At 45.7% G+C, this 27,692-nt stretch overlaps 3 protein-coding genes across 26 annotated transcripts in view; 1 reads left to right on the top strand and 2 right to left on the bottom strand.

Moving 5' to 3' along the window:
• The window catches only part of TATDN1 (TatD DNase domain containing 1), a 43,373-nt gene extending 27,535 nt beyond the window's left edge, over positions 1-15,838 (bottom strand). For 2 of the 5 annotated variants that reach the window (XM_048212529.2, XM_026495444.4), the window contains exons 1-3: positions 15,682-15,774; positions 4,477-4,542; positions 2,555-2,604 (exon numbers count right to left, since the gene is read on the bottom strand). In XM_048212529.2, coding sequence (XP_048068486.2) covers positions 2,555-2,604; positions 4,477-4,542; positions 15,682-15,703 — 138 coding nt within the window. In that variant the 5' untranslated portion in view covers positions 15,704-15,774. Of the gene's footprint in view, positions 1-1,449; positions 1,620-2,554; positions 2,607-4,476; positions 4,543-15,681 lie in introns of those variants that run through there. The other 3 variants (XM_057307820.1, XM_057307821.1, XM_057307823.1) reach the window with 3 other exon arrangements.
• On the top strand, positions 15,833-22,762 carry NDUFB9 (NADH:ubiquinone oxidoreductase subunit B9). 2 transcript variants are annotated; one of them, XM_026495441.4, is made up of 4 exons: positions 15,833-15,937; positions 18,456-18,648; positions 19,266-19,379; positions 22,532-22,762. In XM_026495441.4, the coding sequence occupies exons 1-4, from the start codon at positions 15,837-15,839 to the stop codon at positions 22,661-22,663; spliced, it is 540 nt and encodes a 179-aa protein (XP_026351226.1). In that variant the 5' UTR covers positions 15,833-15,836; the 3' UTR covers positions 22,664-22,762. The 2 variants fall into 2 exon arrangements, with proteins under 2 accessions (XP_026351226.1, XP_057163811.1); XM_057307828.1 differs by having other exon boundaries at positions 19,266-22,762.
• Positions 22,763-23,499: 737 nt separating this feature from the next.
• The window catches only part of MTSS1 (MTSS I-BAR domain containing 1), a 156,727-nt gene continuing 152,534 nt past the window's right edge, over positions 23,500-27,692 (bottom strand). For 13 of the 19 annotated variants that reach the window (XM_026495429.4, XM_026495440.4, XM_026495436.4 and 10 more), the window contains 2 exons: positions 27,442-27,604; positions 23,500-26,433 (listed from right to left, as the gene is read on the bottom strand). In XM_026495429.4, coding sequence (XP_026351214.2) covers positions 25,733-26,433; positions 27,442-27,604 — 864 coding nt within the window. In that variant the 3' untranslated portion in view covers positions 23,500-25,732. The remainder of the gene's footprint in view (positions 26,434-27,441; positions 27,605-27,692) is intronic. The other 6 variants (XM_048212527.2, XM_048212526.2, XM_048212525.2 and 3 more) reach the window with 1 other exon arrangement.

Consider the following 27,692-nt stretch of genomic DNA (forward strand, 5'->3'; position numbering starts at 1 on the left):
ATGCCTTCCTGCTGCTTTTTTCCAGAATGCTTTCCTCTCTTTGACTGTCACACACTTATGCTTCCTTTAAAATATGGCTGAAAGGTCATCTATTTAGAGTGGTCCCTGAGCACCCCTCTCCACACATACAAGCATAGATACAACACAGAATTTGTCACTCCTTCCTATTAAAATGTATTCACATATCGGTTTTTCCTTTCACATCAAGAGCCCCTGAAGGACAGAGATCACATTACGAAAGACTGAATAACTGAAGGCTTCACAGTTCTCCAGGTGTGGTCCCAGAACCCCCGGAGGAATGTGAGGTCAAAACTATCTTCATAATAATACTAAAGATGCTATTTGCCTTTTTCACTCTCACTCGGCCCCAGTGTGCAATGAGATATTCTAGAGGCTACATGATGTGTAATATCACAACAGACTGACTGCAAAAACAGATATCCAAGTTCAGCTGTCTTCTATTAAGAGCCAGACCTTCAAGAGAGGTTTAAAACAAAAAAAAAAAAAAGAAAGAAAGAAAACAATTCCACTCACATCACATTTTTCCGGTTTGGAAAATACTTATTTTTCATAAAAATATACTGCTTATGTTATATATGGTTTACTGTTAATAGACATTTTACATTCCTCTTAGTTTTAATTTCCAGTATTAACAAATAAAACCCACATAAACAAAAGCTCTTTGGGTCTTCAGTAATATTGAAGAATGTGAAAGGGTTTTGAGACCAAAAGTTTGACCATCACGAGATTAACATATACTGAATTCTTTGCAAGGAAACGTATGGCTCCTGGCAGAGAGCAGGCTTCTAAGGAGGCAGGCTCAGGGTCCGCCGGCAGTCAGAACTACTGTACTAAAAGGAAAATGTCACAGAGAGCGATGTGTGGGTGCTGGCTGCTGACGGAGTGCTGAAGTGTGCGTCCCTCTAAAGAAGGGACTCACTAAGCACATGGATGTAGATTTTTTAAAGCATCTCACTTCAAGTGCCTGAGCTAAAATGAGAATTCCTTCTAGGTACCCGCCCAAAGAGAAAACATGCCAAACACAGGAGGAAGTGCAAATGATGAAGAGACGTTCTCATATAGCAACCTATGCTTCTAATGCAAATGTGCATTCCATGGATACACAGCCATTATTAAATCCTCACCTGCTTGTAAAACACAGGGTATATCAACAAAAATATTGGGAGAACTTGACTGTTTACTAACACTACCTAATTCTTGAATACAAGACCAGGGGCCCACATCGAGTATTTCAATTCTGTAAATTGGAGAGTATTCAAGTGTATCTTTTATTTTATTTTATCTATAATTTTCCCAAATAGATGAAAAAGTAAGGACAAGACCAGAGGATGTAATTTCCTCTCCCAGGTCACAATGGTGATATTAGGATGACGGTGGCTTCCACCATAAACCTAACAAGAGTAAAGGGTGTTTACGCAGGTATAATACCAAGTGCTTTGCACTCCAGCTTTATTTAACTCTCACAACAACTCCCTTAATTAGGCACTACTATCATCCTGGAGAGAGCAGCACCCATGTTACGAAGCTCTGAAGGATGAAGCCGGGGCTGGAACCCAGCGGTGTGAGGCCGTACTGTGCTTTTCATCGCTACAGCGTAACTGCAAGACACGAAGTTAGATTCCAATTAGGAACCGCATTCGAGTAAATTCCACTTCTGTCTTCTTGCATCGCTGTGTGTACGTTTCCAAATGTTAGGATTAAACTACTCATGGCTGACACATGAAAATTTAGGAGCTTGGTATTTCAGAGCCTGCAGAAAAGCATTTTATAAAGTGATTACCAAGCAGAGAACGACTGCATAAAGAGAAACGAATGCTGTAACTCTGATCCTTTCTTACTACTTGTGAGCAGTGACTCTACAGCGTAGAGCTGGGACTGCGGAACCAGGAGCCAGCAGGGTTCTCTCTCACAACCGACGTAATTCAACTGAGAAGCCGCAGCCACCAGGTGTCCTGACACCACACTGGGGAACTTAACTTGACGTGTGCATATGTGGGCTAGCTTGATATTTTTTAAGAACACTAATTAAAAAGTATCTATTCAAGGACTTTGACAGAGCTAATATTCATTTGCTTAGAACTCTCTAAAAAGTAGAATTTGCCTGATAATCAAATTAGTACTGTAAAAATTAAAGTGTCTTCTCAGTTATCTGAATAGGTATATCCATACTATAAAAGCTAAACTTGGTGACAGTTACAGGTCTTTCTGATGACCACTGAATTCTAACAAATGCTAAGTTATGTCATAAAATTTATTAAGAGTTGCATCTGGAGGAGCCTAGGAATTCAGATTGCTTTTAAACATTTCTTTCAAAGAGATTTTGCCATTTGCCACATTTCTGCCCACAAAGAACTACCCAGCATGAGGTCCGGGACACTTAAGTTTTGATATTTTACTTCATGTACTTGCTAATATTACTTGTGGACGATACATATCCCAAAATGTCAAGCATGGCATTAGTCAGCTCTTTCTCTCGTATTCTAGAGTATCTTAAGCAAAATTTAATTTTTTAAAAAACTTAACAAAAAGTTACCTTTTTAACACCAATCTGGACAGCTCTCTCTATTACATCTTGTAAGTCATCTGTAAAAAGCAAACCCCACATTAAGAAAACATGGTTAAAAAAAAAATTCACTTACTTATCCCTTCTTGAAAGAAAAATACACAGAAAAAATTATATTTACCAAGTCAATACTGTTTGATGAGTACTTATATAGTAATAATCAGCAATAACCCCCGCCAAAACAACCCATATAAGACAAACTAGATGACTAGTTATCCATTTAATTGTATTTTATTCTGTTCAGCAAAAGGGAGAAAAGTGACAAAAATCAGGAGGGTCAAACGAAAGGTGAATTTGCTCACTACAATTTAAGTCACTTGCTTTAAGTTTGAAAGTTGTTGGTACTGTATTTAAAACAATCATTAAAATTGTTATTTTTACGAGGCTTTTCAAAATATATCTGTAACGCCTCCCAAAACATGCTAAAACATCTCCTCTTCGTAAATTTCGTTAATTCCCATCCCATTGAGGAAGGATAATTTTTATTTTCTCTGACAGTTTTTTGTCCCCAAAATTTCTTGTTAAGTACCAACAAGCTTTTCCGGGGAGAGCAATAGAAAGCTAAGCTTTAAGAGGCTTGAGGTAAATGGACAACAAAATCAAACCGTTCTATCATAAAAATCCACTCATTATTTAATTATCACAGTAAATTTAGTTAGAATTCAATTATTTCTAGAGTAGCTATAAAATTTCTTTTAGACAAAAACTATGAATTTAGTGAACTTATTCTAAGACGACTAGTTTTGATAAATACTATAAACCAGAGTGCTGAGATTGATGACAATAAAACTTATTTCACAAACACACACATACATACAGAGTCACAAAGCGGGAAATCTATTAAGTGCTACAAGGGCAAGAAAATCAGAATATAATTTATTCAATCATCTGCAGTACCTAACATCTTATAAACATAAAACAAAAACATTATCTAAACTTCTAAATGAAGTAGAAAAGCTAAGTTTTGCGGTCAGGCTTATGAAAGAAAGCCAACGTCTAACTTTCTTCTTTCAAGCGGCATCTAGCATTCCCAGTACTCAGAGAAGCTTCTGCTGAGTATCACCTAGCAGCGGGAGAATTAGCTCGGACTGAACTGTTGAAATGTGCAGTCCCACCTCACCCAGACCACAAGACCGAATCTTCCTGTCTGCATTTACGTAACAAGTACAGTAATTTTCTGAGACAATATTCATAAACCAGTTTGTTGGAGAAATTCTCCTTTCAAAAACGTGTTGTCACCATCATTTCCTGCTTCCTCACCTCAGCTGACAAAATAACGCTCTTTGAATGAACCTGATGTGAGAAGTATAAGCCATTTTGCTTTTGGCTAAGCGTTCCATCCGTCTCTGAGAAACCACCGTCTACTCCCACCTGTACCGTAGGGATGTGGGATCTAGCAGGATGTGGAGGAAAGGGGGGAAGGCAAGACAGGGAAGCTGGACAGCAGCACGCCTGCGCCTTAGCCACTCGGTCACTCGGCCGAGAACATTTCCAAGACTAGGTATTGGAGTGATGTTCAACTGCACGTGTTGTTTTTGGTTACATGCCCTAATGTTCAATTGCTTAAAAGACTAAACAATCAACTGTTGTTTGGCTTTTATGCATATGGATTTTATGCATTTCTATATTCGAAATTATAAACTTCCTCAGAAAAGGAGGCCTTGGTAACACTGTTATTACAGGTGCTTTATAAATGCTCATGGTTGTGATTGACCCAAATAGCTTATGAATGTTTCACTTTGTTTATAGTTTTAAACTATATGCATCCAAGATGCAATAATAAATCCTTTAATATTTCAATTGTAAAGTGGATTACGCTGTTCATGATCTCCTTGAGGCAGAAAACTCGTCATCATAAAGAAACTATTTATCTTAATAAATGAAACATTTACCTTGATGCTTCTGAACTCCCCTATAAATTCCTCTGAACATAGGATCTGTCAAGTTGATACCAATATCTGTGGAAAGCAAAAATAAATAATTATTAAGAGCTTCTATTTTAAACTTCTCTGTTAAATAAAAGCTCCTGTCACTAAATTTTTCATTCACTCAAACAAAATCTAAGTACCTACCCCTTGTCAGTTACTGTGCTAGACACCTTGGATACAAGGAGGAGGAAGATAGAATCCTAGCTCTCAAGAAACTCACTGCAGAACTGGGAAGGCAGACACATTAACAGACAGTTAAGAAATAATTACAAGTAGGCACTGGCACAGTGGGGCACAGATGAGGAACACACCCAACCTAGTCTGGTAGATGGCCCATGAGCTTCCAGAAAGAAGGGATCCCCGAACTGAATCTTAAAGGGTAAAAGTTAGAGTTACCCAGTAGAAGAGGGGAAATTGCAGATGAAGTAGGAGCAATGCATCTGGGGTGTGAAACAGCAGTGATTGTGCGGAGCTACAGGCTGTCTGGCTGCTGGAGAGAAATGTAGGGAAGGGAGTGGCCAGAGAAGTCCGGACTCGGCTATGTTACATTTGTCTTTAAAATACTAGATGCGGGGCGCCTGGGTGGCACAGTGGTTAAGCGTCTGCCTTTGGCTCAGGGCGTGATCCTGGCGTTATGGGATCGAGCCCCACGTCAGGCTCCTCTGCTATGAGCCTGCTTCTTCCTCTCCCACTCCCCCTGCTTGTGTTCCCTCTCTCGCTGGCTGTCCCTGTCTCTGTCGAATAAATAAATAAAAAAATCTTTAAAAAAAAAAAATAAAATAAAATACTAGATGCGACAAGAAGGACAGATGACTCTTAAGCAGAGGAGTTAAGATTTGTCTTCTGGACATCTCATTCTGTATCTCTGCAGAAGATACGATTTGAAGGGGGCCAATGGAGTCAGCGTCTCTCATTTGGAAACATGCAAGAGCTCATATTTACAATGAGGAGAACCTGAATTGGGGTGATATAAGTAGAGATGCAGAGAACAGAATAAATTATTTCTTTTTTTCACCAAATACTATGACGACCAAGTCTGTGTCCTTACTATGTAAGGAGTTAGGGGATACAGAAGGGAGTAGGACCCAACACTTGGTCCCTGCCCTCCAGGAATTCATGGTCTCTATGCAAACTACAAATATAATATGTATTTGTGATATGTTAGACTAAGCAACACAAGGCAAGAATGTTTTCTTATTGCTACATTCCTAAAACCTAGCATAATGATTGCCACATTGTAGGAGCTCTACACATTAGTCTATAAATGCTACGTGCTTGGGAGCGCAAAGAGGGGGCATTAACCATTTTGGCAAAGAGGACGAGAAAAGCCTCCCAGCAGCTGGATCTTGAACAAAGCTAAAGCTTATAAGCTGACAAACCAAGTGGTCATTTGACAACACGGCTGCATGCCGGCGCCTACTGTATCTGGAAGACGGGAAGAAATTCATGGTGCCTCCAGAGCAGTGGTCCTCAGTGAAGAGCAACTCGGCAGCCCACCCCTCCTTCTATCCTCCCCTCTTGCACGGCAGTTCGCGACGTCTGCGTTCAGTTCCAGCTGGCACAACTGAGGGGAGAGTTAGTGGCGTCCAGGCTTGAGGCCACGGACGCTGCTAAATATCCTGTAACGAGCAGGGTAGCTTCCCGCAAGGAGGGAGTCTCTGACCCCAACATCAAGTGCTGTTCTTGATAAACCCTGCTGTGGAGTAAAAGGGGACCAGGGAATGACGGGAGATGAAGTCAGGCCGTGCTGGCCGTGGGCAGTAATAATAGCTTCCTTACAGGGCGCCTGGGTGGCTCAGCCAGTTGGGCGTCTGCCATCGGCTCCAGTCGAGATCCCGGGGTCCTGGGACTGAGGCTCAAGTTGGGCTCCCTGTTCAGTGGGGAGCCGGCTTCTCCCTCTCCCGCTGCCCTTCCCCCCAGCTTGTGCTCTTGCTTGAGCTCTCTCAAATAAATAAAAAATCTTTAAAAAAAAAATAATACTTTCCTTATTTAAAATACACACCTTTAGCTTTTAGCACTAGCAGAATCTCCAAGTTCATGATGGTGGGGCACTTGCCTACCTATAGACCCTTACTTTACTTCTGCTTACTTTCAGCTTCCTCTTGGTATGCTCTCACTCTGATTTCTGCCAGGCTGGCCCTCAGTAAGCTGTGCTGTTTCCACCTGAAGAGAGACTTGAGATGATGCATGGCGGTGGGGATGATTTATGAGATGGTGGGGAGAGTAGTGCAGACATTTGGAAAAAGCTAAAGAAAGGCACAATGCAGAAAACTCGAAAGATATTCCAGCAACAGTACATATGTCAATAGAGGGTAGGAGCCGGCACCCTTACAGGACTGTTAGCACACAAACATTGACTACAATAAATACAGCATAGGGGTTCAATGGAATGGCCCAGTTCACTCAGCATCTGCCTTTTTTTTTTTTTTTTTCCCAATTAAGGAAAGGAAACTAGATAGGGCAGGGTGCAGACGTAAGAAAGGGAACCCAGGGGGGCGCCTGGGTGGCACAGCGGTTAAGCGTCTGCCTTCGGCTCAGAGCGTGATCCCGGTGTTACGGGATCGAGCCCCACGTCAGGCTCCTCCGCTATGAGCCTGCTTCTTCCTCTCCCACTCCCCCTGCTTGTGTTCCCTCTCTCGCTGGCTGTCTCTATCTCTGTCGAATAAATAAATAAATAAATAAAATCTTAAAAGAAAGGGAACCCAGGGAAGAGAGGAGAGGCTTTTCTGCCTGGAATAATCCTTCACAGGGCTCCGCCTACAATCACCCACCATGGACAATGGTTAGGAGCACAGACGTGGTCTGTAGTTCTTCTACTCATTTCCTCTTTGTACAGCAAAGAGATGAGTATTTTCCTAAAGCAATCTTTTTTACTAGAAAACAAAGTGAAAAACAAAGGAAACAAAAACAAGCAAATTTAGCAAGTAAACTTTATGATACTTATTTTAAAAGCAAATTGAGGGGATGCCTGGGTGGCTCAGTAGGTTAAGCAATAAATAAATAAAATCTTAAAAAAAAAAGTTGGACGCTTGCTTAACCTACTGAGCCACCCAGGCATCCCCTCAATTTGCTTTTAAAATAAGTATCATAAAGTTTACTTGCTAAATTTCGTGCAACTTTTTTTTTAAAGATTTTATTTATATATTTGAGGGAGAGAAAGCAAGCGAGCGTGCATAGTAGGCTCAGTAGGTTAAGCAATAAATAAATAAAATCTTAAAAAAAAAAGTTGGACGCTTGCTTAACCTACTGAGCCACCCAGGCATCCCCTCAATTTGCTTTTAAAATAAGTATCATAAAGTTTACTTGCTAAATTTCGTGCAACTTTTTTTTTTAAAGATTTTATTTATATATTTGAGGGAGAGAAAGCAAGCGAGCGTGCATAGTAGGCTCAGTAGGTTAAGCAATAAATAAATAAAATCTTTAAAAAAAAAGTTGGACGCTTGCTTAACCTACTGAGCCACCCAGGCATCCCCTCAATTTGCTTTTAAAATAAGTATCATTAAGTTTACTTGCTAAATTTCGTGCAACTTTTTTTTTAAAGATTTTATTTATATATTTGAGGGAGAGAAAGCAAGCGAGCGTGCATAGTAGGCTCAGTAGGTTAAGCAATAAATAAATAAAATCTTAAAAAAAAAAGTTGGACGCTTGCTTAACCTACTGAGCCACCCAGGCATCCCCTCAATTTGCTTTTAAAATAAGTATCATAAAGTTTACTTGCTAAATTTCGTGCAACTTTTTTTTTAAAGATTTTATTTATATATTTGAGGGAGAGAAAGCAAGCGAGCGTGCATAAGCGGGAGGAGGGACAGAGGGAGAGGGACAAGCAGACTCCCACTGAGCAGGGAGCCTGACTTGGGGCTCAACTGCAGGACCCTGAGATCATGGCCTGAGCTGAATGAAGGCAGACGCTCAACCGACTGAGCCACCCAGGTACCCCAGGTGTCCAACTCTTTTTTTTTTTTAGATTTTATTTATTTATTTGACAGAGAGAGAGACAGCAAGAGAGGAAACACAGCAGGGGGAGTGGGAGAGGGAGAAGCAGGCTTCCTGCAGAGAAGGGAGCCCAATGTGGGGCTCTATCCCAGAATGCTGGGATCATGACCTGAGCTGAAGGTAGACACTTAACGACTGAGACACCCAGGAGCCCCCCAGGTGTCCAACTCTTGATTTTGGCTCAGATCCTGGTCTTAGAAGGCCCAAGATCAGCCCCGCGTCAGGCTCCACACTCATTAGGGAGTCCGCTTGTCTCTGTCCCTCTCCCTCCCCACCGTCCCAGCTTGCACTCCCTCTCTCTAAAACAAATAAAATCTTTAAAAATAATAATTTTTAAAAGGCAAATTGAAGATTAGCTTGGGGGCTCAGTTTCTGAAGCCTTCCCATGTCCCTGTCTCAACCCTCATTGGATTGGATGCTAAATCATTCTTCAGCACTCTATGCTGAGGCAGATATGGCTGAAGCCAATTCAAGGCGATACCACTACCTCTTAGAACCCACTTCTAGCTGTGGGTCAGTCCTTCAGGCCCTAAGTCACAGTGTAGTTCAAATATCTGTATTCAGCTTTGGACCCAGGTGAGCCTTGGGCTTTAGGATACAGCTGGCTCATCTTCCCTCTGCCGCAAGAAATCTCTTCTGACTTACAGCCCTTGCTTGGCCCTTTTCTTTCTGACACAGGGTCTGCTTGAAGTGTATTCCTTAGCCAGATGTTAGAGCTGTTTTCTACCTTGAACAGAACGCTTCACCTTAGTCAGGTTTGGTGAAGGGGGTCAGAACATACTACCCCAAAATATGTCACTTTGGCGTATCAGTTATTTTGAGCTGAATGCCCTGGAGTCATCATCTTCCATTAGTTTCCCCATACATTTCCTCATCGTTGTCCCATAACTCAGACAGTTTAAGCCCTTTTATCACATTGCCACTTACGCTTTTGGCCTTCATTTTCCTTCTGAAGACTCCCATATACACAAAAAATAGCTATGCTTTTCTCCTGTTAACGTCTTATATCAGTTTAATTCTTCGACCAGCTACAGAACCTAACAGGGTAAGAGGAAGCTTTTCCTCCTCTACAGAAGCAAATGCGTTCTTTTTCTGGACTTTGAGTCACTTCTGTTTCTCTAAGAAGTTCTTCTCTCCTATATTGGCTGGCCTCTGGGCCTCCCACTCCCCATCCACCTACTTCCCCGGCGAACACCGGCAGGGGGGTTAAGATAATGAACAGGCCATTATGGAGGGGTCAAAGGAAAGTTCAAATCGATCACCAAAAAGTGCACATTTGTGAGCAAGTTCCAAGAAATATGATGAAATGGAGGAACTGCAGTTATGGAAGGTCAGAATTCCTGGCATATGATGAATAAACTGAATGATGCTGGGCAAATCAGTAGGCCTTCTGGGCCTCAGTTTCCCCACTAATAGGGCATAACATTTCTCCTTCCAGGGATGAAATGTGGCTCAAGATGGAAAATGAATGTGAAAGCATTTTGCAGATTAAAAGCCCTATAAAATGTACTTAGTATTATCATTAAGCACACTATACATTCTGTAACATGCCAGTAACACATGGAATTTTAGTCAACATTAGCTACCCTGCTATACCACCTTCAGTGGTTAACACTCATTATTCGAGAGCCAAAGTGAGTCCATATTTTTATACCTAACTCATGATGCAACTGTGAAAATAAAGCCACTCAAAATCCTACCCATTTAACCTGTTCAAAATGTCCTAATATAGCTAATAAGGGATACTACCTTTTCAATTAAAAAGTTCCTATCACGGGGCACCTGGGTGGCTCAGTTAAGCATCTGATACTTGGTTTTGGCTCAGGTCATGATCTCAGGGTGGTGAGATCGAGCCCCATGTCGGGTTCTGTGCTCAGCATGGAGTCGGCTTAAGATTCTCTCTTCCCCTCTGCCCCTCCTTCAGTTCGGAGAGCACGCTCTCAAATAAGTAAAATCTTTAAAAAAAAAAAAAAGTTCCTATCACAAGTATGTGTGTTGTCAACAAATTCAGAGAAAGTAAACAAATAATATATACGAATCAATTTCTAGCTTGAAATAGCTTGAAAAAACTAAGAAAGATGGGGTGAAATAAGGATAGGAAGAAGACAAGGTAGAAAATGACTACTTCTGACTGGGGGGAATTGAGGGAGTCATACATTCAGTGGCATGTCATCTTGTAAGGATCAGTGATGTTTCTTTTCCATTATTATTTTTTTTTTTAGCTGGCTGGCTTTAAAAGCAGTAACTGCTTTACTGTTAAAAACTACTTCCAGTATTACGGAGTTTTACTTCTCAAAACAAGAGTGGAAAACTGCTTGCAACCAAAACAAAACCATATATCCAAACTGATGCCTCACTGGGTCAGTAAGGATGTCCCATCATTGTCACCTGTGATCCAGGGATACAAATGGACAGTAAACAGGGCATTTAAAATTGTGTCAGATTTGCTTCGCCTTCAGATAGAACTTCAGCTTTACAGGAAATACTGGAAATCAGCGGACAGGCTAAACACCAGCACACAGCAATCAGCCAAACCCAAAAGACAGACTTCTGTGGGGCAACCAGCCAAGTACTTCTCTGAGAGTGCCACGAGGAAAGAAATGTGCTACATCAAGGGGCTGGCAAGCGGCTGCAGACCAACACCTATCTTTGTTTGCCCCTGAGCTAAAAATGGTTTTACATTTTTAAATAGCTGAGGGGGAAAAAAAATCAAAAGAATAGGATTTTGTGAAACATAAAAATTAAAGAAACTCAAGTTTCAGTGTCCAGAAAGTTTTACTGGAACATAGCCACACCCATCTGTTTATATGGTGTCTATGCCTGCTTTTGAGTGACAAGATCACAGTACTTGCAATAGTCATCATATGGTCCACAAATAAAAGATACATATTACATGACCCTTTAAGGAAAAAGTTGGCCAACCTCTGTGCTAGATACAAAACTTAAGGGCATCCAAGTAGGTGGCTCTGGACTGGATATGGTTTTGGACACGACCACCTTATAAAAGAGGCTCCAGACCCCTTGCCTGTTCCACCACACAAGGCACAAGAAGGCAGCAGCTAGAAACCAGGAAGAGGGTCCTCACCAGAACGCAAACATGCTAGTGCCCTGATCTTGCACTTCCCAGGCTCCAGAACTGTGAGAATACATTTCTTATTTGTAAGCCACCCAATCTGCAATATTCTCTTATAACAGTCCAGATGGACTAAGGCAATCTCTGACCTCAGCTTCTCTCTCAAGGTGTACTTACCAAGTAGGTGGATTTGATCTCCCAATCTATCAAACCTGTGCACTCCCGTCTCCCCCCGCCCCCCACCAGAACACTCCAGTCAGCCAACTCCAGCCCGGACGCCACAGTGGCCCCCTTCTGTTCTCCACCCCACCCAAGATTTATTTCAGTCATAAATCAGATCATGACACTTTAACTGGACTCCTCACTATTAGGATAAAAACCGAAGTCCTAACACGGTTGGACCCTGGCTCTGCTAATCTCTAGCTCATTCTATACCATCCTCCCACTCCTTCAGACCCTTCCCCATTTCTCTCTCCACAGACCCACTCACTGGTCATTTTCCAGTTCCCCAAAAGTACCATGTGCCCTCTTGCCACAGGATGTTTGCACAGGCTGTTCTGTTTGGAAACTTCTGCCTTTCTTGGCCCACTTAACTCAATCTTTCAGAGCTCAGTCCAAGTGTCACTTCCGCAAGGAAACCTTTTCTGACCTGCCAGACTAAGTTTTGTTCTTCACCAAATACCCAGAGAACCATGTTCCCTTTCTTCAGTGCGCTCTTCACTGTAATTGTGGTAGAGCCATCAGTGCGCTCGTGAGGCTGTCTCCACCACAAGACCGTGACCTAGTTTCTGACCACCACCGATTCCTAGCATTTAGCACACTGGATGGCACACAGTAGACTCAGTAAATACTTTAACAATACATACTTTAAAATAAATGAATGACTAGGTTGCTTAAGGGAATCAAAAAAAGAATAGGAAATATTATCCAATCCCCAGGGAAATGGAATTTATACAAAAAAGTTGGCCAAAAGCCCCAACCAGCCTGCTTCTAGGGCTACAGGGCAGGATCAGAATCCTGTTGAAAAAAGACAATTATAAATTAATGTTAGGTACCTAAAAGCTGGATGGCCCAAAGAGATCGTTATGCTACTAATTACTGTCAGCTGCTCTCTCATGGGCTCATGGAGGGGGGTGGGGACTGGTAGAATAGGAATCATCCGAAGCTGTGCTTTTCAAACTAGGGGTATTCCGGGGCACCTGGGTGGCTCAGTCAGTTAACCGTCCAACTCTTGGTTTGGGCTCAGGTCATGATCTCAGGGTCCTAGGATCAAGCCCCACTTCGGGCTCCACACTCAGCAGGGAGTCTGCTTGAGGATTCCCTCCCCCTCTGCCCCTTCCCCCACTTAAGCAAGCATGCACTTGGGCTCTCGAGTGCTCTAAAATAAATCAATCTCTAAAAAACAAACAAAAAACTATGGGTGTTTCACAGAGTATGTAACACTTTGAGATTTCCTGGAGTATCAATTTTACTTTGGAAAATTTAGGGGATAAAATATCTTAATTTAAAAAGGGCACTTTATTATTTCAAAGATAAACACAAAAATCCAAAGAAATGTAAATGCATCAAGAGTTACACATCACCGCTGCCACCCCCACCACCCCTGGAATATGCTTCCTTCTATGCATAAATCTATTCAACAACTAGGGAAGATAGACTTTTAACTTTTAACTCTGGCTGTCTCAGGAGAGTAGGGAAAAAATGATTCAAAATAAACCCACTTTCTTCAAGAAGTCTTTCTGAACTTATCTTACCGAAAGGTTCAAATTCCTTTATCAATTTTACCACCATGGTACTGAAACTACATATATTGTTTTACCCATTGATTCATACTTCCATTGACCATCACCGTACTGAGTCCCTGGGAAACAAACACTACTCAGTATTTGCCTTAAGAGTGTGGTCTAGTGGAAAAGACAGACACATAAATATTTAATTATAAAATAATGTGTCAAAGGGTAGAGTTATGAAGTCTGAAAGAGCAAGTAAAAATCAACCAAGCAAGAAGGTAGTCATGGGGATATCAGAGGCAAAAGTGACATTATGGTCCCAAACTGCCACTCGAAAACCTTGTTCCAGGCAAGAAAGAGCATGCCCAAGTGTTTATCAAAGATAAAACGGATGAGGCTGGAAAATAGGGCAGGGCAGAACACGGAAAGGTTTTGGACGTCAAGGTACTTCAACTACCCTGAGGACAGTAACTGAAGGATTTGAAGCAGAAGAAAACCGTAGTTGATTTTTATACAGACCACACTGAAGGCTGTATGTATGATGGATTTAAGGTGACATGACTGGAGGCAGGGATTTAGTTTTATATCACAAATAAAAAGTTATCTTTTTCTTGTGGACTGTTTCATGGCCCTTAGCCCATCTCCCCCACTAATTATATCACAGATTGGAATAGAGAAGCAGACCGACACCACACCTGGAAATGGCTACATACCACTGAGGACAGCACCCCAACCCCACCCCAGGCTCTACCACAGCATTTTTAAACTTCTTTTGGGCACTGAAAACATTCTCCCCTGACGTTGCTTTGATTGTACATATCTCTCTAGTCTGAAAAATAACTGCACCACTCGAATCTTTCATAGTTCCATAAAGTTAGCACAGTCTCTGGAAAAAATATCGCTTAAAATAACTCTCAGATCTGGGGCGCCTGGGTGGCACAGCGGTTAAGCGTCTGCCTTCGGCTCAGGGCGTGATCCTGGCGTTATGGGATCGAGCCCCACATCAGGCTCTTCCGCTATGAGCCTGCTTCTTCCTCTCCCACTCCCCCTGCTTGTGTTCCCTCTCTCGCTGGCTGTCTCTGTCGAATAAATAAATAAAATCTTTAAAAAAAAAAAATAACTCTCAGATCTAAGACTACATTTCCAATTGCCCAGTAAATGTTTCCAGCTGGATGTCCTGTAAGACTCTCAAACTTAACCTAATCCACATGGATTTCACTCCATCTCCTACCACCCACTGCCAAACTAATCATGCTTCTATTTCATATTTAGGTATTTATCCCAACCCTGAGTCATCTCTGGCTGTTCACTCTCCGTTGCTGCCATAAACACAGCTGCCAAATGCTGCATATGTACATCTCTTCTACTTCTCTCTCCCTTTTCCACTGCCCTAGTTCAAGCTCGGAAATGTTTCTCCATTTCTCCCCCTACAGTAACTATCAGGATTGCCTTATTAAAGCAGAGATGTGATCATTGCCCTTTCCCACCTTCAAGTAGCTGGAAATGCCACAAAGACAAGAATCACAACCAGCTTTACTAACTGCTGTAATGCACAGCCCAAGCTTCCTGGTACATAACTGGCACTCCATGATTTACTTGAAGAAAGGCTGAAAGCCTTCCACAAAACCTCACTCTACACACCGTGAAAGTAAACTCAGCCAGACCTGTGAGTCCCAAGTTACCCTTCCGATCCTAGCTCTCACAATGTCTCCAGCTTTTCCCATGTGCCTAGTAGCAAATACTCTTACCCCTTTGGTTCCTGTCGCATTCTCCCTCTCCTGTTCTACTGATGGTGAACAGATTATTGCACATGCCAAGTAATAAAATTCGTTTTTCTCCCCACTATTTGTGTGCTCCAGTTTCCCCACCAGATGGTGATGCCAGCAGATCAGAGACCGAGTCTTTGTGCCCTGTGTTCCTACGCCGGTGTCTGGCCCCCCCGAGACGCTCAATAACTGTGCTATGAACGCGTGAATTAGTGGGTGAACTGGAGCCTCGAAGCCGTCATCCTCTCAGACACCAACAGGGGAAGGGGTGGGAGGTGCACACGGGATGGAGGGGGATACAGTGAGTGGCCTTTTTTTGGCCTACTTTTGCTTCCTTTTTTTTTTTTACTGAATACAACGCATATGTTGAAAACAGCATAAATCAACTTGTACAGCTCGTTAATTTTCACAGATGAGCACACCGTGACACGAGCACCCAGGCCGAGAAGCAGAATATTAACGGCACCCAGAAGCCTCCCCGCGCCCTCTTCCCCTGAGTGCCCTCTCAACCTTCAGAAAGCCGGAGAGCTCAAGTGCTGGGCTCCCGGCCGCGGTAAGCGACGCCCGTGCGTGGTCAAAAAAGCCTAAGAACCGGGAAGACGCTTACCCACGAACTTGAAGCGACTCATGTCTGCAGCGCCGGCTCCTCCCCGGCGGAAGCGGAAGTGGTCGCCGTCGTCCCGCCCTTCCGGCTGCCCCGCCCCTCGGCCCGGCCTCCGGCTTCCCGGGGTCCCCCGCGGCTGCTGGACGAAGCGGGCCGTCATGGCGTTTTGCGGGCCCGGTGCCTACCTGACCCACCAGCAGAAGGTGTTGCGGCTTTATAAGCGGGCGCTCCGCCACCTGGAGTCGTATTGCGTCCACAGGTGGGAGAGGGAGAGCCGGGGCGCGGGGAGGTGACCCCGGGGATCCTCAAAGAGGCTTAGAGGCCTTGCGGGACCGAGCTGTTCAAGGACATGGGGGACGAAGTGGGAAGGCGGCCGTAGACCGGGGTTCGAATCCACGCTTCGTCGCTCCTAGCTGCGGGACCTTGACGAGTTGCTTATCTGTCCCAAGCCTCAGTTTTCTGTTCAGGAAGACCGACGCAGGACCAGCGCAGAGGGTTGCATGACGATTAAATGAAATAAAGGAGAGTGCCCAAAACTCTAGTTGTGCGTCCAGCGCTCACTAAATAAGAGCTTTCTTCTTGACCTTCTTGTTGCTAATATTAGCAACAGGAATATGCATTGTTTTCTGTAGTCCTCATAACAACTCCAGGAGTTAGGGATTACTTAGCCTTATTTTGCAAGTAAGAAAGTAGGCATGGAGAGTAATTTGGCAAGGCCCTACAGCTGGTGAGTGGCCCGGCCAGGATTAAAACTCAGGTGCTAACCCCAAAGCATCACCAGTCTCCCACCTCTCCAGTCAGCTTTCCTCTTTTTAGCTTCAGACCTTTCCACTGTTTTCACATCCACATGATTCTTTACCAGCCATGTCATTCTCTTCTCTCCATCTGAGAGTAGTCTTAAACATAGATTTTTCGTGACCTGGATGCAGTGCATGATGGGGTAGCAACCCGGATGTGTGGATGCCGCCACTGCCTCATCGGAATCCTAAAGCCTAGTTCCAGGATAAGGGCTCCTGGGAGAAACCTCTAACCGATGGAAAACTAAGGTCTGGAAAAATTGTGGAGGGTATCCTTAAAGCCCAGATTGCGTATTTGTGATTATTGGAAAGTCATTGACCTAATTCTCTTTGCTAGACAAAAAGATGGCCAGGTTCATTGTTGTAAGATTGTTAGTTTCTTCCCTAATTTTTCCTTATTAATTCAGCTGACAAAATTTGCAACTCGGGTTCTGTGCCAGCTACTGATAAACAAAAATTAAGTCCTCTTTATCAGCTGTAGCAGCTCACGGATTAATGGGGAAGATGGACACGTAAACAAATAGATAACAATTGTCAATCTTATAAAGATGAAGGAAGTTGAGCTGTCTAGAATTCAGGTAACACTGAACTGCATCTGGGAATATTAAAGTCCATAGTCCTGGAGGGGAGATGAAAGCGTCTCCTATGATAACACTGACTCAGCGGTTTTTAAGTCTCACTGATGTCCTCTCCCAGGACTTTTATTGTCCGTTTGTCCTCAGTGCTATTTGTTCTCCATGGTTCCATCCCAGGTCCTTGTTGTTGGTGTGTATGCTTTGGGCAGCCTCATCTGATGCTGGGAGTTGAGTTACCGCCTATGCTCACTTGTCCCTAGAGCTGTTTTCCAGTTATTTGTTAGGTAACCTGCAGTTCTCTGAAACTCAGCTTGTCTTAATGCCTTAAAACCAAACTCAAAACTACTTCATTCTGATTCTCTTCCCAAATGCTCTGTCTCAGCTAATAGCATTATTAGTAATTCAGTCACTCAGCTTTAAGTCTTAGAATTGTTCTTAAGTACTCCCTACTGATTCGGCTGCAGTGACAAGTGACACGTGCTTGTGTGCTGTGTTTATTTGGACACTGATTTGGTAATTCTCTCCGCAGTGTAATAATACTGTAGTTGACATTGAGCAGAGGCGGTACCAGGCGCTATCTGAAGTGTGTTGATGTTTTTCACTCATCAAATCTTCAGAATACCTTTTAAGATCTAGATCCTGTTATTAACACTTCTGTAGAGGAGGAACCCATGGCTTAAAGATGTAAACTTACCCCAGATTACACAGCTAGTAAGTTTAGTCTGAAGCGATCTGATTTTAGTAGACACTCTCATAATTCTGTAATGTAAATGTTTCTCTCCTGTCTCCTACCATCACAGTTGCCTGCTTCAGGCCCTTCTCATCTGTGGCTTGGGTTACTGTCAAAGCGAAATGATCTCTCCCTACTGTTTGTTCTAGAACCCGACCTTAACTTGCCTACAATCGTGCAGTTAGTGTCAGAATTAGGATTCAAAGCCAGGTGTGTGTGATTCAAACAATACTGTTTCCACTGTGTAACACCACCCTTCCTACTCATCTTTGTATCTCCAGAATTCAGCACAGTGCCTATGTAGCACAAGGGAGGAGGAGCCTCAGTAAGTTGTTCAGTGAGTGTTGAATGATCCTACAGAGGCCAGAGTTTTCCTCTTTTGCAGATTATCATTTTTGGTGTGTTTGAATCAGCGTTCCTTTTTGGGATGAGATGGGGGAAAGGTGGTTAGGTTGTGTTTATTACAGTATTTTTTTTGCTGCTGCAGCCGTGGGGGGGCCTGCCGAGGAAACAGTCATCATGATGTGGCTGCTCCACTGGCAGGGTCCGGGGCGGCTCCAGGCAGGTCTGCTGCACGTTCAGAAGACGTTAGTAGAAGACAGCCTCTTGTCAGACGGTAATCCTGCTCAGTTGAGTCGATCACATTTCTAATCTCCAAAACCATTTTGGTTAAAGGGACAAATACCGGTACTTTGCTTGTTTGATGAGAGCCCGGTTTGAAGAACACAAGAATGAGAAGGACATGGTGAAGGCCGCACAGCTGCTGAGGGCGGCCGAGGAAGAATTCTGGCACAACCAGCATCCTCAGCCTTACATCTTCCCTGAGTCCCCGGGAGGGACGTCGTACGAGAGATATGAGTGTTACAAGGTAGGTGAGCGCCGCAGTGGTGACCGCCTTCGGGGAGGCAGACAGACTTCTCCCGTCCCAGACCTCAGCCCCAAATCCGCTTGCCCCGTTAGGGACAGCTAGGTACATTGTTTTCCAGCCAGTGGTAAGTACTTTCCTATTTCCGGGTGTCCGTTTTTTCTGTCCCAGGTGACATTCAGCCTTGTCTTTCTGGGTTCAGCTCCAAGGTCTTACGATATCTTTTTGGCAAAGCCGTGTGCTAAATTACTTGGTATATAATTCGTTTGGGGATCTTAAAGTTAACCAGTTCGGCTTGGTGCTAGTATTTCCGAGCAATTACAGGTAGCATTACCGCGTGGCGTCAAGCCGCTCTGGGTATTGAGAGAATGCTGACCAGAGAAGAATGGTGCCAGCTGTCCTCGAACTGACCCTGAGGTTTCTGAGCCCTTGGCTCTTTGGGATGTTCTTTACGTCGGTGCCAGCTTGCCCTCTCCTGTTCGTTGTGCAGTGCCTGAAATGTCTGATGCTTGCAATGGTTGTAAGAATCCACCGTCATTTTTGCCTTCTGCCTCCAGAGCAGGCCCTGCGGGTGGCCTGTCCGGGCCTCCTGTGGGCTGACGCGGTGACTTCCCCGACAGGTGCCCGAGTGGTGCTTAGATGACTGGCATCCCTCCGAGAAGGCGATGTATCCTGATTACTTTGCCAAGAGAGAGCAGTGGAAGAAGCTGCGGATGGAAAGCTGGGAGCGGGAGGTGAGTCTTCCATGCCTTTCGCTGCGCGGCTTGGCCCACGTGGTGAGCGCCCGAAGGGGCTCAGGCCCTTCCCCAGGGGCAGAGGTCCAGAGTCCAGTTACGACAGGTACCGCGGCCGCTTGCCTCTTGGATATGCTTGCGTTTCCATATGTGGTAAATGGCAGCTGCACAGCCTTCTTGCAAACAGCTGGCAGGGCGTCGCTGGTCTTGTTGGGTTTTCTGCTCCCTGATCTTGCCTCTCCCCTCCTTCCCCTCAGTCTTCTGCCTGACCTTCTTGCGGCACCCTCCTGTCCCTGAACTTTCCTCTCCAGCAGCGCCTTGGACGTTTTTCATTCATGATGTCTGACTTAAATTTTGAAAAGCTCTCAGCTTTACCGTAGCGTGAAGAAAATATTGGCGAGGGCAAGGGGAGAAGTGGAGAGGTCAGTTGGGGTGGTTGCATAATCTTCTGATTACGGCAGCTGGCACCAGGGGGTACAGTGAGTAGGGAAAGAGATCGAATCAGGGTATCATTGGGAGGGATATGAAGACTGACTGGATGTGGGGGACACATGAGGAACAGGAAGGACTCGAGAATCAGATCCACCTGGAGTTTGGTGGTGGTCTGTGGAGATAACGAAGAGGGAAAATCGGGCGCCAGTCAGTTAAGCATCCGACTCGGGATTTCTGCTCAGGTCGTGATCTCAGGGTTGTGAGATGGAGCCCCGTGTACGGCTCCACGCTCAGTGGGGAGTCCGCTTCTCTGTCCATGTGTGCTCTTTCTCTCCCTCTCTTCTCTGACTCTCTCAAATAAATCTTTAAAAAAAATAAGGGAAAAACCAGCGTCAGAGGGACAAGTAAGTGTTTGGTTTTAAATTTGTTGAATTTGAGAATCCTGTGAGACACCAAGTGAGATGTTATCGACAGGCGACTTCGGGTGTAGGGACCTGGAACTCCAAGGAGGGATTTGAGCTCAAAACAAATTTGTGAGTTATCCATTGTTTTAGAAGCCACAGAAATGTAGGAGATCCGTGAGCGAGAGGAGAGAGAGAGCGGAAAAGTCACAGGCGCTCCCACTTGTGGAGGCGAGGAAAGGAGGCAGCAAAGCACCCAGCAAGGGGGAGAGGTGACCTCGAGTCCTAGAGAAAGGGATTCAGGAACGGCCGGTCAGCGTTGGGCTTTGCTGAAAGTGGCTAAAAGGTGGAAATAACCTCCACAGATTGTGGCTTCTGGAAGGGCATTCGTGACCTTGGTGAGAACCTTTTCTAGAGGGTTTAATCACACTGGTAGGAGTGAGCAGAAGATAGAAGACAGCGGTGGGGGGAGGGGGGAATTCTTGAGAAGTTTCGCTGGAAAAGTAACTGGAGGCCAAGGCATTATTTGGTTTTAAGATAAGTGATGCATGTGTGCTGAGAGAAGGTTCGGGTTGAAGCAGGGTGGAAGAGGTCAAGGAGGAAAGCTTTCGAGAAGAGCGACGAGATCCCAAGCATGTGTGGAGGCCTTTGAAAGAACGGGTTCTTCCTCCATTAGAATTGTACCCCAGATGCACGTACAGACGTCTGGGCTAGAAGTTTTGGCGATGGGAAAATGGGGGTTCTATGTGATGGCTTCTCTGTTTTAGCAAAGAGGAAAAGGCGTCAAGTGGGCGCAGCTTGGTCAGAGAATGTGGAAAAGACGTGGGAGTCACGCGGAGGGTGAGCTCGCCGGAGATAATACTAGGGTTGCCAGGTAGTGCTGAAGGCCCGTTCGATTGGAATAATCAATGTGTTGTGACATTGGTTCCAGTACTTTCTTCTTTCTAGCAACACCAGCTGTCTGGGTGCAGTCTGGAAGGTGGATGGTGTGTGTCCGGTGGAGAGTGTCAAGAGATTAGAGGTTATTCCAGAGGGAATGACTGTCATGATGGGACGGAAGTGGGTGAAGCAGGCACAGGGACAGGCTGATGCAGAGAAGGACAAACTGGGTCGGAGGATCTGTGAACTGGCCATTTCTGAGTTTCAAAAAGCATTTTCAAGGGGACATTTAAGCACATGAGCTGGAGAGGGGTTCTGTGGTTAGATGGTGGGATATTTGATTCATGATTTTTTTTTTTTTTAAGATTTTAGAGAGAGAGTGCTCGCTCAAGCTGTGGGAGGGGCAGAGGGAGAGAATCCTCCAGCAAACTCCCTGCTCAGCGCCGAGCCCAATGTGGGGCTCGATCCCAGGACCCCGAGATCATGACCTGAGCCAAAACCAAGTGTCAGACTCTCCCTTGACAGCCACCCCGGCGCCCCTGATTCATGAGTTTGAGTCATACGGGTTCTGGTGATACGGGTTCCAGGGTGTTGACTGCAGGAAGTCCTTGGCCAGGGTGAAGTGAGAGGAGAGTCACTGTGACCAAGGAGGGCAGTGCTTGCTAAGAAGTGTCTCGTTTGGAAACGGGAGGTGTGTGCGTTCATGGAGGTCCCGCAGTCGGTCCCTGATAACCTCCTCTTCTCCACAAAACTGTCTTTACCTAGTTCGTCTCGCTGACGTTATTCAGCACAACAGCACGTATGCTTGAGACTCACGTCACCCACGATCCAGAATTGAGTTTTCTGGAGGAAGCTTTAGAAAACTATTGATGTGGGGAGTGGGTCTCTTCCGTGTCCTCCTCTATCGGGACAGTGACCGTCTGGGAGATCACTGGAGCTGGGGGCGGGCGGGCAGCATCAGGCTGAGCGGGGCACATTTCCCATGTGATTTCATGGTATCTCTTGTCCTGGTTGCTCCGGGGGAAGGGGGGGCTTTAAAATTAACATCTCTAATATATATGAATTAAGGTTTCCTAATGGTGCTTTTAGAGAGCACTTAGCTGAGACATAAAAGTAAATATTTTCTGTGGGGGGACAGGTAGGGGACCATAACAAAGGGACTGGGACTTAGGTAATAGTCACAGTCTTGCATCATGAGTAAGAGACGGGATGGGAGGGTTTCTCCACTTCGCTGTTTTCAGAATGGGAAAACCTTTACGGAGAATTGTTTTTCTGAGTTAAACTGTGGGTATAAACGTAATGCAGGTATATATAAAAAACACGCCAGTGGTGAAGACCAGAATGCGTGTAAATGTGACACGGACACAAAGCTGCTACTTCACGGCTGCAGATTTTTCCAGTTGGTTGGACTCTAATTGTCCCTCCCTCCCCCCTTTCTAGGTTAAGCAGCTGCAGGAGGAAACCCCGGTCGGTGGTCCCAACACTGAAGCTTTGCCCCCGGCCCGGAAGGAAGGTGATCTGCCCCCGCTGTGGTGGCACATTGTGACCAGGCCCCGGGAGCGGCCCATGTAGAGGGAGAGGAAGACACCGCACCAGTCAGTCGCGCTCGCAAGTGAACGAAGTTACAGAACATGGACGCACTTGCCCTAATAAAAGTTACTCAACATGGAATGACTGCTGTGTTCTTCTGAGGGTTAGCGCGACACCAAGCGCCTGTGCCCCTTGCAGCTAGAAGAACGGGAAGTGTGGTCAGGTGTCCCTGTCCCAGGACGTCCTGTTGCAACACGTGTCACCAGGGAAAAGAGCAGAACCAGATACAAGGTGTGCTCTGAGGATCCGTGTAGTGGAACAAACGCTAGCTGCAGGCTTAGCGACTGGAAGGAGTACAAGGTCGGGAGAAGGTATGCAAATACTGAGGACCTGAGATAACCTTTTTGGTTTTGTAAAGATGCCAGGAATGAAATTTTAGTGTGATTAAAAGGGTAACTAAGCAGCACAGATTCAACAAATCACCATGGAGTTTATGGGCTTTGCTTGCGAGCGGAGCTTTGGGGGTTGGGGTGAAACTTCCCTGGGGCAGATTTCCAGCTCTGCCTCCTCTACTGTAGCTTGGGTTGTCTGCCGACTCCTAGGGCAGGGGGCAGCAGAACTCTTTAAGTGTTGGAAGAAGTTTCTTTAAAAGGTAGAGTCGTTTTTAAAACTGTCAGCCAAACCCACTGGCTTTTAGTTGGTGATAACTCATTAGAATTACATCCAGATAGTTCATGAGCGGAGGCTGTAGTGTTCCCGGGGCTCGGGGCCATCCCAGAAATAGCGCTCCTGAGTGCGCCCAGTCGGAGCCTTAGTGCGTCTCCTAACAGTTGACGAAGACCTGAAACTGAATTTTAATAAGTCTTGACATACAGGACTTTTTCTAGTGGTTCTTTATTTGTAATGTAGGCTGAAGCAACTGTTACAAGGTAGAAGGGAGACACATTACACAATTGTTATTTATACAAGTTTAGAACAAAAACTGCACAGGGAGAGGTCAACTCTCAGTACAAACTAGCAACTAAACCACAATAATTTACCTTTAGAAACGGTTTCTTTATTTTTAGCTGTGACACTGCTTTTACAATATGCAAAAACACAAACAGAACTACCCAAGGTGTGTTGTCACATTCTTTCTACATTGAATTTGGCAACATTTTATATTAAATTTATTCAGATTATACTAACGTTTAAAAACTAAACAAGTGAAAAGCTGTACCGAGGTACAGTTACATCCATTTATTTCAAAGGTTTAAAATACCACTTTTATCTATTGTAATTACCTTGCAGTGATTTCTGCTTTTGCAAAAACCATCTCAAGCATCATATGCACAATGCATCAGCTACTTTTAGTCATCAGGATTGGTGGGCTAAACCACAGGCACTACTGTTGCTTATATTCTGTAGAAGGAGCTTGTTTTTCAAAGAAAAAAAGCTTAAATAGTTTCTAATAATCATGCCTTTGCCTTAAAGCCATAACATAAATGCCCTTGAGCAATCACAGCAGGGTTAAGTGTTAATATATAGAACAGTGACTATACAGGTACGTTACTCTCACATCCAATGCAGTTATGTATTAAAGCATAAGATTATGTCATTGAAGATCAGAGCCAACAGAAACCTGCAGGGTCTGTGGGCCCCACCAAGCTCTGGTTCCTTCGAGAGAAACTGACCCGAGTGCTAAGGGGCTGGCTTGGTTTTTTTCAAACACTGTTGTCTGCTCCAAACAAGATCCCTTTAAATCTACAAATCTCTGTTGGCTTTAGGGAATGGGCATTAGAACAAATTCAACTTTCACTTAAAAAAGACAAGACATAAATCCATTCCAAAAAACATTACCGATAATACCAAAAAAAAAAAAAAAAAAAAAAAAGGACAGTATAGTGGTCAGATTCCCAGTGACAATAAATAAATCCTCCGTTCTTCAATGTTTGGAATGATGCCAATTAACTGCCACTTATTTAAAAGAAGAAAAGAAAAACAAGCCCCCAGATCGGTAAACACATTGGCAAGTTGCTAGATTCCAAGCTGGTTACCCTTGTTAAATCCGCTCAAGTTTGTTCAAAATATTTGGGCTTTTCAGCGTGCCCAGCCTGCTGGGCATGGTTAAGTAAAAGGCATTGGCTATACCTAAGAATTCCCTGCTATCATTTTTAAATGTTTTCACATTTTTAAAACTGCCTTACCCTTTTTGGATGTATTTGGATTCAATGAACGTGGGTGCGAGAGACGAGTAACTGAAGTGGGGGGCTCTGGGTCTACCCGGTGGCGGCAGCATGCACGGGACTGGAGGTGGGTGCTGTGCGCGGTCAAGAGGAATCGTGGGAGAAAGGAAGTCCTTAAACACCCTACAGAAACAAACACTGCAATCCAGTATGGCTTATTCGGATGCATTTACCATGAAGCTACTAGAAATTCAACCTACGAGGCTACTCTTAAATGTTAACAGGATCGGCTATGTTGCCAGTGTGCCCCTCCCACGGCCCTCCCCCCAATCCCACCAGAGTCTACCATCCCCAGATTTACTGCACGGAATATTGCTCATCAGTTGTTCCTCCTGCTTTTCTCAGCCAGAACATACTACATGTAAATGAAGATTTTACCCCTTGATCCATTTTGTTTGTACATTAAAATAACTTGAATTTGCTTCTAAGCCAGACTACTACAATGCATCTACAAAAGCTTGCAGAAAAAAAGGAGAGAGGAAAGAAAAGGCTAAGTATATTATCCTTTTTTCTGAAATTAACTACTTTGTGTTTCCCCTGCCCAGACCACCCCCCCACCCATTATGCATTAAAATTTTACAAAGACTTGTAAAAAAGTTAAATGGAATTTGGCACCTTCAGAAAAATCAAAAGGGAAACTAAGATTAAAATGTGCAGAAAGAAAACGGTCAATATTTACAAATTAAAAGATCAAAGTTATGTCAGTTACGTATGTTGCTTTTAATTCTTATCTAAAGGTGTTGAGTACTTTCAAAAGAGCTGTATTCTGAGTTGCCTACAAAATCTTTTGTCTGATTATAGATTGGAATGGATCGAGACAAATTAGGTTTTATGAATTAAACAGTTCCTCCCCCACTGGCAGCATTTCTTGGGAGCCTACGCGAGCCTACGAGAAGCGAGGGGCTGAGCGGTCGTTCGTCGTGGTCTTCTTCAGTTTCACGCCCCTTCGGATGGCGTTCAGCATGTCTTCCCCTTGCGGAGTATCTCTCGGGCTCAGGTCTGTGGTGTCACTCTCCGGGATCTGGCCTGGGGAAGCAGTGGCACTTGCAGGATCCCTCTCCTGGTCTTCTGCCTCGCTCTCTGGAATCGCCTGTCTGTGCTCCTCGGGGATACTTGGCTTCGGGCCTGGGAGAGGAGGGTTGACGGAGGCTTGGCCACTCCACATCGAGGAGGGCATGCTGGTGACACCCTGGGGGCCCTCCCCCACAGAGGGCGACTCCGGGCTGTGCTCACCCCTCTCCTCTGGCCCATCTGGAGGTGCCGGCAACACCCCGGGCAGGTCTGGGACGGTTGGGGTCTTGACGGGGATCACGGGGGTCTTGATGGGGATGGGACCGGCGCCGATGGTCCCCCGGCGGACAGAAGGCTTCGTGGAAGGGGTCCGTCGGATGGTTGCCACCCCTGGGGTGACCATAGCCGGTCCGAGGGTGGTGGGGAGGCCGGCCGTTGAGGCCGGGCGCTTGGCTTGGAACATCCGTCGGTAGGACTGGCTGATGTCGCTGTTTCTCGGGATGGTGGAGGATTTGTCAAACTCCTGCTGATCCGCCTCCTGGTCACCACTCACAGAGAAATAATCGTAATCTGAAACTGAGGATAAGATGTGGTTGGGACTCTCCGAGGCCGCAACTTTGCTCTGCGGTTCTCTGGTGTTGGACGAACAGAAGGCAAGAGAGGCAAGGTGCTTTCCCCCACCTCCTCCCCAGCCTCCCCGTCTCTGCGCCATCCTCGGAAGCCCCCCGTCTGACAAGTCCCCGCAGGGATCTTCCTCCCGTTCCCCGTGTAACCTGGGCCGCAGGACAGCAGCAGATGCCACAGGCGCGCACTCAGGCGCTCAGATACTGGGGCGTGGTGGGGCGTCTCGGGGGGGGATAAAGGGGGTGTGCAAGAAGAGAAGAGAAACTCCACACACCCCCCAGTGCGGAACTGGACGTGAGACACGAGCCTCAGACAGCCTGCCCCGGCCCGTACCACCTCGCTCCTAAGTAACTCGCCGGGCAAAGGCTGGAAAGGAATGGCGCTCCTGGCACTGAGGCCCTGCGACCCCGTACAAATCCAGCTCCCCCATACGGTATGCGCGTGTCCCCTCCGAGCGCGGGGCCGCCAGGGAGGTGGACGCCGGCAGCTGCAGCCTCCCCGAGCAGCTCTGAGCTGCAGCACCACGGCCATCTGGGGCCAGGGCAGTTCGCTGTGGGCCAGGGGGCTGTCCGGCAGCACCCCCTCCCCGTGCGACAGCCACAAGGACTCCACACGCTGCCCTGTGTCCCCCCGACCGCAAAATGGCCTTCCATGGAGACCCACTTAGTCTTAGAAACTTTGACTGACGGGCTGCAAATCAGCTTGGTCAACTCCCAATCTCCTCCAGCCTGGGGCTGCCGTCCTGCTGGCTGGCGCCCGCGGTGCTCAGAGAGGCAGGGGAAGTGAGGGATTTGGCCGGAAGGATCCAGAACTTGGGGCTCTAAGAGACCTGACAACTACAGATCAGCACTCTGAAGTGCTCCAAGAGGAGGACGATGGCTCTGGGCCGCTCCTTGGACTCCCCTTCCTCACCTGGCCCTGCTCGGGAAGCCCACCTGCAAAGCCCAGGCTGCCTCATACCTTGGGAGGGGATGGTGTCCTCGGAGCAGCACGGGGTGGTGGTCTGGGTACTGTAGCCACTGGAGCACTGAAGCGAGTCCCGGCTGCTCCTCTGCGTGTCCAGCTGGAGGCCCCGCGACAGGGCCAGCGCCAGCTCCTCGCACGCCTCCATCTCCTCGCCAGGCTGCAGGTGGGAGGAGAGAGAGACACAGACCAGCCACCAGGGCCATGAATCCCCTGTCCCATGTCCCCAGAGCCTTTCCACATACTTC

This window comes from Ursus arctos, unplaced genomic scaffold (genome assembly GCF_023065955.2).
Source record: "Ursus arctos isolate Adak ecotype North America unplaced genomic scaffold, UrsArc2.0 scaffold_6, whole genome shotgun sequence".
In the NCBI taxonomy this organism is placed as follows: Eukaryota; Metazoa; Chordata; class Mammalia; order Carnivora; family Ursidae; genus Ursus; species Ursus arctos.